General features: G+C 34.9%; 1 protein-coding gene across 1 annotated transcript in view; it reads right to left on the bottom strand.

The window, feature by feature from the left end:
- Hml (hemolectin) overlaps positions 1 to 14,688 on the bottom strand; it is a 403,631-nt gene that overhangs the window by 267,754 nt on the left and 121,189 nt on the right. Inside the window, exons 35-38 of the mRNA XM_081740590.1 lie at positions 13,573 to 13,658; positions 8,963 to 9,143; positions 7,537 to 7,809; positions 3,197 to 3,401 (exon numbers count right to left, since the gene is read on the bottom strand). Of these exons, the coding sequence (XP_081596716.1) occupies positions 3,197 to 3,401; positions 7,537 to 7,809; positions 8,963 to 9,143; positions 13,573 to 13,658 (745 nt within the window). The remainder of the gene's footprint in view (positions 1 to 3,196; positions 3,402 to 7,536; positions 7,810 to 8,962; positions 9,144 to 13,572; positions 13,659 to 14,688) is intronic.

Below are 14,688 nucleotides of genomic sequence, written 5' to 3' on the forward strand. Positions count from 1 at the left end.
AGGGTCAATGCCCCAGGGGTACATAGGATCACCTTGATGCCTCTCAGGAGGGACATATAAGACCTCGTTCCCTTTTATGGGTATACAAATATAAATTTCGGAGTTTTTGACCTATATTATTCTCTGTGATGAGGTCTTATTACCTTATATCATTACTCTAGTTCAGAGGCCATGGTTCGTGCCCCCTGAGCAGGAACCATGGTCCCTGAACCAGAGGCTAAAAGTTAGGTCAAGTTCTGCCCTCACTACTGTTATGAATTGTTTAACACGTCAATGTTAACAATAACGAGCAATCTTCTAATTATTAATTTCAAAGTAATAATTACTTAATAACTTGAAACATAACTACCATAATTTTTCTGTATGCATTTGTGTATAAGATGGCAGGAATTAACTTCGTACTGAAAGTTATTTATAACAATTTAAACTCTTAATCAATTTTAAGGAAACAAAAAGCACCTTGTTTCTTGGAATGAAGCAATTTATGACATATCTCGTCATTACACGTGAAAGTGACGGAGCATGGTGGAACATTTTAACTGACATACCGTGAAAAAATTCTTTGATAAAAGCAAGAAAGGCGTAAAAGAAAATGGACAGCTTTTCAGCACAATAAGGTTTGCTAATGTTACAGCACTGATAACGGAGAACAAAAAGGATTAGCAGGAAGCACTTTTAAACTTGAACTACCAACTGAAAAAAAATACAAAATGAAAATAAATAAGAAAACCAAGGTGATAAAGTGCACAAGAGCAGAGCAGGAGGGGGCAAACGTATGGCTAGCGGAAGAGAAAATCGAAAACGTTAAGACGTTTCCCTATTTAGGAAGTCTAATATCCTCAGACGGAAGAAGTGAAAAAGAAGTAAGTTCCAGAATAGCACAAGCTAAACAAGCATTGAATAGGAAAAGAGAACTACTAACATCAAGAAATATGTCGTTGGACGTGCGTAAACGATTTATTAAGACACTGGTATGGAGCGTGGCGCTTTACGGATCAGAGACATGGACATTGAGAAAAGCTGAAATATCCAAGCTGGAAGCATTTGAAATGTGGTGTTGGCGCAGAATTCTGCGCATATGATGGACCGAAAGGAAAAGGAATGAAGACGTACTAAAGGAAGCTAATGAAGGACGACAGTTCATGAACATAATAGGAAAAAAGAAGAAACAGCATGCTTGGTCATCTCTTTCGGCACTCCGATTGGATCACTGTGCTGATAAAGGGAAAGGCAGAAGGAAAACCAGGAAGAGGAAGACCAAGGATAGAATATCTAGATGCAGTTATGAAGAAGTGGCCTTATCAAAGTATAAAACAGCTTTCCCAAGAGACAGAAAAGTTTTAAAATGTTCATGTTGCTCACGAACCTATGGATGAGGAGAGGAAGAAGAAGAATCAATTTTAAGGAAACGAAAAGCACCTTATTTCTTCGATGAAGTAATTTATTACATATCTCGTTAATGTTATTACAGGTGAAAGTGAAGGAGCATAGTTCAACATTTTCAACTGAATACCGGTACAAAGGTTGGTAATTCATAATACAAGTAAAGAGATGGTGGCAAAGTGATCTGAGATATGAAAAGACAATAAGGAACCACCATTTGAAGCTAACGGCGACATACATGTAGATTTTGTAGCAGATATTAGGACACTATAGTCTAGAAGATATAACATCGTTGGCTTCCCGCGCTTTTACCTGCTCGTCACTGGGGATGTGGTAAGAGGGTAGCCAGTCACCACCAACCGTCTACTGCGCCCTACGAACGAGCCATAAGTAACCAAGCTGGCCACTCCCCATAAACATCACTACAACTTTTCGCAGAAAGTCAACGACATTATACCTTCTGGACTTTAGCAAGAGAACAGTATAAACTATATTTAGAGATGTAATAACCTAAATATGTCATTAACTCTCAATCGCAATAACTTTTAAATATCTTTCAGTCAATGTTTTCAAAGTTGTATTCATTTGTAAATTATTGAACACTAGATAAACGCACTGGGGAAATAAGATTTATGGGAAATATTTTAAAGCTTCTCCGCACTCCTTAGGATGCCATTTCAATCCAATGGAATGATGAGAATCCAGCTAAATCGAAGTGCTAAATATATTCACTCGCTTCCAAACCTCTTCTGTTGTTCTAAGGTTATCATTGGCCATAACATACTGGATTTTCCTTTCTAGTTTTATTCATCTTCTCGTTGGCATTGAGTGATTTATATCGAAAGCTTACGAAAGAAACAATATAAATGACGTATAACAATAAAAAAACGCCTAATAATCTATATAGTAAAATGCTAGGTTTAAATGTTTCTGATCAAGAAAAGTTTATATGTTCGTGGCCATTTTTTTTTTTTTTTTTTTTTTTTTTTGACAATGACATCTCGGAAACTACTAGCCCAGAAAGATGCCGTTTCCACTGATCGATTCCAAATTTCGTTTAGATTGTTCAGTTCAAATTAGATATTTAAAAAATGGCTATTGTTTATTATACTTTTTAGGGGTACACTGGAAGTATTGAAATTTGAAAAAGTAAAACATGAAATCCTGCGAGTTATACATTGCAACACTACATATTTGTGTACGGAGATAGTATCAGTAAGAAAACACTGATAATACATGAATTAGAAGCTCCAACCGGAAGTAGGCTCAAATCTTGCAAAAGGTGCGAGATATTGAAAAAATCTCCCCTTTATAGTACCCCATGCCGATTTTTATCAAGACGTCCTTCACTTGTGTCTGTAAAGGGACATATACAGATGTTGTGAGGAATGACAAGGAGATTCATGCTCATATGTGAATGATGCACTGTGTAGAAAGCGCAGATTCAGCTAATATAATAACTAATAAACCATTGTTGTGACTTTTTTTTTTTTTTTTGTTTTGTCTTGTCTTTTGCAAAGTTTTGGACTTAATCTAACCCCTACTATACGCGTTTTAATGAAAGACATTATAAAAACCCAGTGCAGAGTAGATTCTAACTTTGTTTAAAAATTCATGTCAGTCGGTTCAGCCATTTGGCCGTAATGCAATCAGAAACAATATTACATTCATTTTTACTAGGATAGATTAAGGTAAGAATAATTTATCGTCTAACTCTAAAAATAGAACTCTTCCTTCCAGCAATAACAAATTAGTATACTGGAACCTTTAAACTTTAAAAAAAACTAGCATTTCCAAAATAAAAATAACGTACGTTTTATAATAAGCGCATTCAATCTCTTGCTTCTTGCCTCCTGGGCAAATTATAATTCCTTCCGTCTCCATTTCTTTAAAAATTTCATGGTCTCCACTCTCTTCACTATTAGTCGGGTGGGAAGTGTTATACCACTCACTCCAACCATCCACGCACTCAGGCTCTACTGTTGGCGCCACTGTCGTCGTCGTTGTTGTTGTTGTCTCTGAAATAAAACAAAAAATGTACAAACGAAACGTTAACATGCTAAATGCTATGGGCAAGGAGTATGTTTAATACAGTGGGAGACAATATAATATTTTGGAAACCCGTATGCTGAATTACAACTTATAATTTCTGCCTGTAATCTGAAATTCTCATAACAAACAGTAACGTATTTTGTGGGCTACCGAGCCTACCGGCGGTAGGTCTAGAATATTACAAAAGGAAGTTATTACAATATAAACTAAATTATATTGATAATTTTATACTTTAATATCTTTCAATGATACAAGTTTCTGACAGCTTTATGTATTTGGAAAGATCCACCAACTTCTTTGCACGCAGTCTGTCTCGCTAGCTTAAGAGGTCTTCGATATGACAACGCAGCAGAAACCACTCTCTAGCTACTACAGCAAGAATTGTATCAACGCATTCCCGTTTGCTCCACCCACGACGTACAAACGGGCTGCCAGGTAACATCAGTTACCTATAGAGAAACGGTTTCTTGGGCACGAGCGAAGAGTAAAGGGAAATTATACGAGTAATGACGAGGCATTTTGGAGGTCTCTGAGACTTGTCTCGCACAACTTGAGCTTCTTTCCATAGCGGTTTGCGTCAACGCATTGAAAATTTTGTGGTTTATAGTATTTTGCTATAGTTGACTAGCTATTATAAATACTTGTTTCATTACTTGCGTTTTGTTGCGAAAGCTCTTACAGACTCCGCTGTTTCGTTGGCTAATCTCCTATTTCAACGTTCGTTATTACTCGGATAGCTTCCATTTACTCTGGTGAGTAGGGTTACCACTTATCCAAAGCAAAATGTAGGAATACTTCATGGAACAAATGAAGGTAGAAATGTAAGATCGTTTTTCCGTAATACTAATAAGATAAGTCTTGCTAGTGAAGAGAAAATCATATTTATCTACTACAACCTAAATACAAGTATTATTTAAAATGTAGTTCACAGGATTTCAAAACAACATGATACGTAATCAAATGCAGTTGAGTTCATTCCTCTAGTCGCTGTTTTAACTTAGATTTTGAGGAAAATGGTATTCTGGCAACACTGTAATTTCTATGGATGGCAACACTGAAATTCGTGAGGGTCATATTTTCTGTTATAGAATAACATTATCTATGATTGTGGTAAGATACATTTCATTATTTCCTTTCATTTATGAAAAACAAGCAAAAGAAAAATGGTACAGTAAATTTGTATTATTTTTAGTATGTCAGGCTCTTAAGTATATATTTCCCAGTTGCACACTATGTTATTTTTAACTATTTTGGATGATTATTTCTTGTTAGCAATGAACAAATCACTCGAAACCTCGGTCTTTTCACTGCTCTGATGCTTATATTGATGATCACTCATTATTTCGATTATCCTTTAAGAATTTATCCACAATCAATAATTTATTTGTAGAAAGAGATACATCATTTTCTAAACTTCTAGCACAAGATCTACGTTTAGTTTTTCTTTCGTTTTGTCCTTTTATATATATATATATATATATATATATATATATATATATATATATATATATATATATATATATATATATATATATATATATAAATTTCTCATACAGGTTGACATTCAAAAATCTGGTTCCTTCAGATTTCCAGCATGGATTTTAGACCGCATTTTTAAATTTACCATATTCGCACGTTACTGTTTTCTGGAGGCGCCGTTCACGTTTTGATGGCGCTGCAGTTCTGACGGACTACTTTATTTAATTTAATTAAAATTCTGTAGAACTATTTTCATCCTGAGATGAATATTCGGAGCAAAGTGAAACGGGTATGGAGAATGGCGGAAACTTCATAACGAGGAACTACGTAATTTATACGGTTTACCAAACATTGTTAGGGTCATCAAGTCTAGGAGGATCAGATTGGGAGGTCATGTAGCTAGAATGGAAGAAATAAGGAACGTTTTCGAAGTCTTAACTGGAAGTTCAATCGACAAACGACTATTAGGAAGACCTAGGCGCAGATACGAGGACAATATTAAGATGGATCTCGCAGAAATAGGAGTACAAAGTAGAAACAGGATCCATTTTTCTAAGGATAGAAATCAGTGGAGAGCTTTTGTGAATGCAACATTGAACCTCCGGGTTCCATAGGCCATAGAATTAGTTAGTTAGTTAGTAGAACTATTTGATTCAATTAAACTAAAAATTCCATAGAAATGTTCTATTTAGTTGGTCAACATTAATTTGTTTTTCATTAAGTGTGTAATTTTCTTTCTTTCAAGGTTTGTATAGGGAATTATTATCTGTCAAATATATCAGTATATATATAACAGTCCAAAATTCTGCATTTTCAAAATTTCGCAACACTTCAGGAAAAAAGTTGCCGGATTTTTTAATGTCAACCACTAGTACCAATGTTTCTCTATTTCATTAGGATATTTTGATATTTGTGGATTAAATCCATACTAGTATTTCCTGTTCATTGTTTTTAAACGTTACAATACACAGTAAGAAATTTAATATATGTAGACTTCTCTAGACCAGTCGTAATTTGAATAGTCACAAATCTACGAAAATACTTGTTTCCAAATCAACCACAAAGGGTAATGTTATGACTTAACAGGAAAAATTCTATCAAAATGGAATGATTATTCCTTAAATGATGAAAAAGTGGATCTTTCCTATAAAATTTGAATATATGATATATTTTTACATGTGCTTGCGATTTCTGACTTTTTCATGCTTTCTATATTTGTTTCTTTAGTCTTGCTCTTTTATATATTTCGATTCTATATAAGGTTTGTAAGGGTAAAACTGTTCCCAGTGACGGGCAGTAGTACTTTTAGAATTCTGGTACTAGAGAGCAGTGGTTATTCTACGTGTATCTGTAGCATTTATCAACAGGGTTAAGTGTTTGGCGCCACTTGTTTGTTGTGCGCTCCAGTTTCAAGTAAATCGCTAAAAAAATATTCTCGCTGCTGTCCTGCATTACGCATATAACTTTTACAGAAGATTTTCACCCTCTTCAGGTAAGTGAAGTACATTTATTTTACTTTCATAATATTTCTTAATAATTAAAGAAGCGTACAGTGTGGAAGCATTAACTAAAATTTCCAAAGTCTTTAGTTGGTAATAGTTTCTTCTAATAGATCGTGTGGTCCCAATACCGGACACTCCGTATGTTTCCAGTACCGGCAGAAGAAATTACATAATTAGTCTTAGTTAAGAAGATATTTAGGATGGAATTGGGTTTTTAGGGACTTGGTACAAGGATGACTATACATAAGAAAGGGAAATGGGATGAAGAAAGTTGTGGATAGTCTATTCGCGAGAAACTGTAGTGTTCGGAGAGCTGCAGGCCAATTTAAACTGAAAGTACTAATATAGCTCACTCATCCTGTCAGCTAACATTGTAAGAACTGGATAATGTAATATTTATTTAACATAGCAAATAAATTGTATTTGACAAGTACGACATAACATTTGCTTGCATATTCACAACCACTCCTCGGTTTGGTATTTATAGCAATTTACCCGGTACTGGGAACAGTTTTATGACCAACGCCCTTTTGAGCCTTTTAGAAAATCAAAAAATTCATGTTTAAATCTTATAATAAAAATGTTCTTGTTATAATATATTATTATCACTGCTGTGATTACTGTTAGCGTGTTTTCTTGTATCGATTTGTTGATTGGTTTTTAAGCAAATAGAAAAGTGCTTAGGTGTACGGTACTGAGACAAGCTCTCCTATAGAATGAGCATGACATATTTATACTTTTATGTTACGGAAGAAAGTAATATACACCATAATATTCTATTATAATGATATACTAACTCACAGACCGACTCTGAAACTTACATAACAAGGATTAAATTATGTCTTACAGCAAGTGCTATAGTATGAAATACTATAAAAATGTGAGGGCTAGGGATATTGGTTTTTAAAATATGACAACAGTATGAGAGAGCCCTGGATGAATACGATCTATTAAAGGATACGTTGTATTTCTTTATACCATTGTTATAGCAGTGGAATTATTATTTGTTTATTTATTTATTTTAAAGAAAATTCATAAATTTGTACAAATCTGATAGCTTTGCCGAATTCCCACACCTCTTAAGAAAACTTAAGGAATATAAAAACTCTGCATAACTCACCTTCGCATTCTGGTCTTGTCTTGACTACATTGTATGGCCAATCACAGACTTGTCTCTCAGGATTATAGAACATGACAGGGCCGCAACTTTTCTTGACAAGCTCGTAGCCATTTTGGGTGAAAGTGCAATGATAGAAAGCATGGCAATCCTCCTTGTCTTCACTGTTCGGATGCTCTGGATCACATACTGGGGTGGTCCATGCCGGCGTGACTGTAGTTGTTGTTGTAGTCTCTTCGCATTCACAGTAAAATCTTACTTCGTAATCGTAACAGTCTAAAAGCAATCAGAAATTTAATTGAGCTGAGCGAGCGAAGCTCTTATACTCGGGTTAGCCGTTTGGTTAATTCATAATATGAAAGAATATGCTATGTTATAATCACTATAAGAATGTGCTAGTTATTAAAACCTAATGATAGTTTAAGGAAATTCGAATAATCTCACATACCAGTACTTATGCTTCTTATACTTAGGCTAGTTTTAGACGGAAGCATTTATCGTAGCATTTCTCGTAGCACATGTGTTGCCAAAAATCTCTTGTAATATTCTATGGCGTCAAGAGTATATGGTGCTTTTAGACGGTAGCATTTTGATAAGCATTTTGTCGTGACGTAGCAAACAAATCACTGGGGAAAAGCCCAAAGCTAAAACGTGAGGTAGCTAAAGATGTAGTGGTTGTAACAACAGTTCTCGCCGGTTATTAAAAAATAAAAACCGAAAACCACAAAGAAGTATGTGGGCAAAGAGCATCCCTATTCCAAGTCATTTTTCTTTACTACAATTCAATTTCCCACACAAAACAAAGAGCATGGATATTTGGCGCAAAATCTTTCGCTTTAACACACCACGGCGATGGAATCGGGCCACAAATGCTGGGGGAAATGCTACGAAAGTGCTACGAAAATGCCTCTCTTTCTTCTACTAAAATATTAACTTTAATATAGTAATTGTACATACATGCCACATATGTTACTAGCTTGTCACATATGTTACTTTCGTACATTGTAGCAAATTTCCTTCAATAAAAACCGTTAAGAAATATTTGTTTCATGCCATAATGTATATCTTGTCTAGTTTTGGAAAACAACCACTTTCACAAGAACAAAATAACTCGCTTTAGTGAAGAAGCGCATACGGTAACGTCCCGTTAAGTGACATGAATTGACAACTTTCTAGAAAACTTTTTTTTTTTTTTTTTAATGGAGATGAAAAGTGTAAGCCAAAATTTGGAATATTTACTAAGAAGTTCTAAGGATCATAACATAAATTTTCTTTTTGATATTTATTGAAAGTCATTTCTGACTTTTTTCTTGCATTTCCTGCCGAAATTAAGTGAGAATGACCCAAATATATAGAGGGTGTAACAGGAATTTTGGATAACCCTATATAATTTTGTAAAATAGCAAGGTAATATTATGCATATACATACGATTAGGTGTTTGCAAGTGGTCGTTGCACAGAAGTCCTCTATTTAAATCACACATAATTCCTCTTTGTCCAGCTTCATTAAACGGAATATTCTTTCCAGACAAACGACACTGAATTCTGCTGATTTTTGATTTTTCGCATCTTATTTTATCTTGAAGGGATTCGTAATTTTCCATCTCGTCCTGTAACAAGAAAGAAATATATTAGTCCTTTTCGTTTGAATTGGAGCTACACAATATAATAAATTATTATTGTATTTTGTTTAACATGTTTAAATTTTATAGATAATACAGGTTTATTACTGGATTGTACTGTTAAAATTATCTCAATAATGAATGTTTGCAATGTTTTCAATAATTTTCATATTCGTTAAGTGACCAATTATTTGATAAGTTATTCTTTTATTTCAACATTTGTTCGTTTGTTCTAATAGTAATTCAATTAATTTTTTGATGATTGGAATAATTATTCCTTTATTCGGCTGAATTGTACGAATAATTACTTAATATAATAATTTTAACAGAACTGAATTTTTAATAAGGAAGATCAAAGATAGCAACCAAAGTCTAGAGTTGAATGGTATTCACCAGATTATGGCGTACGCTGATGATGATAGGGGATGATAGGAGAACAATAGAAAGAAATGCAGAGATCTTATTAAACGCTTACAGGAACATGAGTTTAGAAGTAAAAGCAAAGAAAACTAAATACATGGAAGTTTGTCGGGATCGTAATACAGCAAATTATAGATGCGTTAAAATATCAAATAATACTTTTGATAAAGTAGATACATTCAAAAATTTAGGATCAATATTAACAGATGAAAACCATATTCACGAAGAAATTAAATGTCGACTAAAAGCAGAGAATTCGTATTATTATTCAGTTCAAAATCTTTTGTCGTCGCGAATTCTGTCCAAGAATTTGAAACTTAAAATACATAAAACGATACTCATGCCTGTTGTTCTATATGGTTGCAAGATATGGTCGCTTACACTGAGGGAAGAACATAGACTGAAAGTATTTGAGAACAAGATCCTGAGACGAGTATTCGGACCCTGTTAGGATCATCAAATCTAGGAGGCTCAGATCGGCAGGTCATGTAGCCAGAATGGAAGAAAGTAGGAACGCTTTCAAAACCTTAACTAAAAGTCCAATCGGAAAGCGACCATTAGGAAGACCTAGGCGCAGATGGGAGGACAATATTAAGATGGATCTTGCAGAAATAGGAATACAAAGTAGAAACTGGATCCAGTTGGCTAAGAACGAAGTCAATGGAGAGGTTTTGTGAACGCGGCATTGAACCTCCGGGTTCCATAGGCCATACAATGAGTGAGCGAGTGAATTAATATATCTATAGTGAAAGAACACACCAGACTGGTAACTGTAAATCCATTCCGAGGAGTAGTCTATGAAATTTCATTAAAAATTTAAAATTAAACGACACTTTTGGACATGTGTATTGTGTACATTTAAATAAGTTGAAGATCACATCATTCAAAATCAATAGGTTCAATGATACGTGATAATGAACTGGTATCAATTTAATTTTAAATAATTGAATGTATTGTTAAGTTAAGAAAACATGAAATATTCTTGTGATTTATCTTTGAGAGCCTAATGTGTTAACAAAGTACACCGAATATTAAAAACAAATTTTAGACAATTGTTCGTTCTCCAATAATTGCTTCTTTAAGCGGTCAAATTGATCGAATCGTTATTTTGTTTGTTCGAATATTTAAATAGGAGACTATTCGGAAATCTTTGAAAACCAAAAATTTACATAGTTGGCAAATAACAGAATAGAATAGAATAGAATATTCTTATTGCCGTGAACCCTATAACTAGGCAATACACAACGTCATTGAAAGATACATATATGGCTTATGAATCCCTATATACTGCAGTATCATACTTTATATGTACTTGATAAAATTAAATTTACATTCTGGTAGGACTAATGGGTACATAAGGTTTGAGATTCAATGAATTTATTAACATTGTAAAAACATATTGCCACTAGTCCATTCCTTTTGGTTTTAAATTTGCCCTTAGGCAAATGATGCATGTAGATTGGTGAAATAAAATGAAATGAAATGAAAATGTCTTTATCGAAGCGGGCGAGGTTCAGCCATGGCTGCTCTACCACCTAACCCTTGTCAAAAGAATACAATATTAAACATTACACATCAAAAGGAACAGAAAAAACTAAAAAAAATACAAGTAAAAGAATAAATCAGAAAATAAGTGACATATGCAATAAAAAGTATCGATGTTGTTGGATTTAGCCAAGTTGTTACATAAAACTGTACATGTCGTAAGTGCCAAGGGCCAGTCGCTGGGATTTCATCAAATGTGATTTTAATGAATTTCGAAATGAATTAAATGACTTTATTTCCGTGAGAGCTTTTGGTATCGCATTCCATACTCTCGGACCTGCTCTAGAAAATGATCCTTGCACTATCTTCAGTTTAAGTCTTTGTACATTGAATTTCTCACTATTACGCGTAACGTGAGAGTGAATTTGTGACCTTTTTGTAAATTTACAATATAAATATTGTGGGGATTGATTTTTAAGGATTTTATATCTCAGACAACTATAGCGTAGGTATCTTCTTCTCGACATTGCTAAAATATCGTTTCTATTTAACATTGGTAGGATACATTTACTACAGAGAGTTTTACGAAAATGTGTCACAATATTTCGTGAACAGATTCCTTACATCAAAATAAGAAAAAAAAAGTCCATATGAACCTGTGCTCGGAAATGCATAATTTCGGAGTTATAGGGTGTCGAGAACGTGTAACAAGCGAACTTTAAAAGTTCATATTTCCACTACTATGGGATCTATCGTACTCGATTCAAGACACCACACGTATATTTGGATAGTTCACATACCAGTTCCTCAGTTTAAGAGTGCTCCATACTTGAACACCAATTTTTAGAGAGGTAGATGAAGAGTGATCAAATACTCACAAACAGCCTCTCTAAGAATGAGTGTGCAAGTACCGGAGGTTCTGAAAGATGGATATTTGGATAGTTCACATACCAGTTCCTCAGTGATGTCTCGACCCGCCTGCGATCGGTCCTATAGTGGTGGAACTATGAACCTTTAAAGTTCATTTTTTCACGTTTTGGGCACCATATAACTACGAAACTATACACTTCCGACCACAGATCCATATGTACTTTTTTTTTTTTTTTTCTCATTTTGATGTGAGAAGCCTATTCCCAAAACATTGTGACAACTTTCTTTGTAACATCGTGTATACCTTTCTTTCGTTTTAGATGCTCTAGAACAGAGATGGTCATCCTCCCTCACTTTGCCCTCATGAGCGCCGCCCTCACCCTCACCTCACCCTCATTTTAGTAGTTGAGGGTGAGGGCGTTGGAGGGTGAGGGCGATAAAGTAATGGAGGGTGAGTGTGAGAGGAGGGCGTCAATGCAGGGTGAGTGTGATGGAGGATGAGGGTGAGGGGCGTCAATTGAGGGTGAGGGTGAGGGAGGGTTAGGAAAAATGACCATCTCTGGTCTAGAATATGGTTTACCAATTTGTTTACACGATCTAGTATTATATGCATGTATATTTTATATATATATAAACCATTATGAAAACGTTCTGTTTCGCGTACATCAATAGGCCTACAATATAAAAATACAGATTAATCACGGTCATAATTTTTAACTTAGCAAAACAGTGCGTTACAGTGCTTATTGTTCGGCACACCAGATGATTGCAATACCAATCGTAAAAGAGAAATAACTAATTGCTATGTAAATTGAAAACGTCCATGTAAATCCAATATGAATCTCCCAAAAGGAGTCGTTTTATTTATTTACGAGGCGCGTTCGGAAAGTAACTTACGATTAGTCATTGTGCGGGAAGTAGTGGGAACAGCGCTATCATCTGTGGACAGACTTGCGCGGTAGATCAGTCTGCATTTAGCCGTGGTAGAGTGATGGTTGTTTGATCATTAGATCCACTTTTGTAGCATCTGAAAATGTGTGCTGCAACAGAAAACCCCGCCAAGTGCGAGGTGCGAGCTGTTATACTTTTCTCACGAAAGAAAAAAAAATGTTCGGCAGCAGCCATTCATCGGGAACTTTGTACCGTGTATGGACCAAGTGTGAATAAACATTCATGACGAAGAGAGGAGTGGCAGGCCATTAGTGGTCATTGATGAACTCGTTCAGAAAATTGATGGAAAAGTTAGTGAGAATCGACGTTTCACAATCTCAGAGCTTTCCCATGAATTTCCACAAATTTCCAGAACTGTGTTATATGACGTAGTGACACAGAGGTTAAGCTACAGGAAGTACTATGCGCGATGATAATGATGAGCTGAAAGATACGGTCACGGATTGGCTCGAGGCACAGGTGGGAGATTTTTCTGCTGATGGAGTTTTTAAACTAGTGCAGAGATATGATAAATGCTTGAATGTTTATGGAAACTATGTTGAAAAATAGGGCAAAGAAGTATCAGATGCATATATAAGAAATTCTTCTTATTTACTTTGGTGTTTCTTATTTAACCAATCGAAGATTACTTTCCGAACGGCCCTGGTACTTTTGAATGGATATATATTACATTTGAAAATATAGTAGTTACCCAGTTTCCAGGAGCAGGCGTGTGTGAATTCAACCATTCCGTCCACCCAGATTCTTCACAAACAGGAGGCTCAGGTGTAGTTGTAACTGAAATAAAAGAAAAGTACGAAAATTATATAGTTCATTCTAATGACAACCTAAATAATAATATTGAACATAAATCCAAAAGTAATACATTTTTCACGTTAAATTGTTTTATAGTATGGCACGAAATGCTACTGTAAAATAAAGAAAAAATAATCATATAGAACAAAAAATAGGTATATACAGAGCGTATTAGACAGGACTTTGAAAACTCATATTGATTTCTTCGTTTATCTTATAGACATAGTTTTGGTGTCATTTTGTAGCAAAATACATCAAATTTTGGTTCACGTAGTACACTAGTTCAGATAGAAGCCACTGCAAGCGCTAGCGGCAGTTGCAGCAAAGATGGCTGCCTCTACCGGTCCCGAGCATGCTAGCTGTGTGTTTTGGTTTGAGGGATCCAAGTCTGTGACAACTGTGCAACATAATTTTCGTGCAAGGTATGGTAAAGATCCTTCCAGTAGACCTACTATTTATCAGTGGCATAAGTATTTTATTGAAACTGTATGTTCGGTAAGACACAACAAATCTTCAGTTCGTCCCCGTACGTCTGAAGACGTTGTAGAGCAAGTGAAATTTCACATGGGATGTGTGGTGCATCAGCAACAGAAAGTAGATTGAACCTCTTTAGATATAACGTTCAAAAAACGATGTATTTTCGCACAAAATAATATGTCTTTAAGCTAAATAAATAAATAAATAAATATGAATTTTCAAAGTTGTAAAGTCCTTTTTGATACACCCTGTATTTTCAATCTTGCAAAATTTGTAACAACTACAAGTAAAATAAGGAGGCATAGTGGCTAAATGGTCCGGGTTCGATTCTCGGTGAGAGAGCCTTTGGAAAGTTAACTTTCATATTTCTGTGTTCAAGTTCTTGTTGAGCCTAGTAATCCTGAAAAGTTGAAAAAGAGATATAGCTCGTATATATATAAAAAAAGGAAAGTTGTATAGCGCTCACTTTTGGTACAAGCTGTTGCTGGTTCAATCCTATGCCATATAAGTTTTTTTTATTTCCTTCCACATCTTT

The sequence above is a fragment of the Thermobia domestica genome, chromosome 15 (genome assembly GCF_964235325.1).
Source record: "Thermobia domestica chromosome 15, izTheDome1.hap1.1, whole genome shotgun sequence".
NCBI classification, from domain to species: domain Eukaryota; kingdom Metazoa; phylum Arthropoda; class Insecta; order Zygentoma; family Lepismatidae; genus Thermobia; species Thermobia domestica.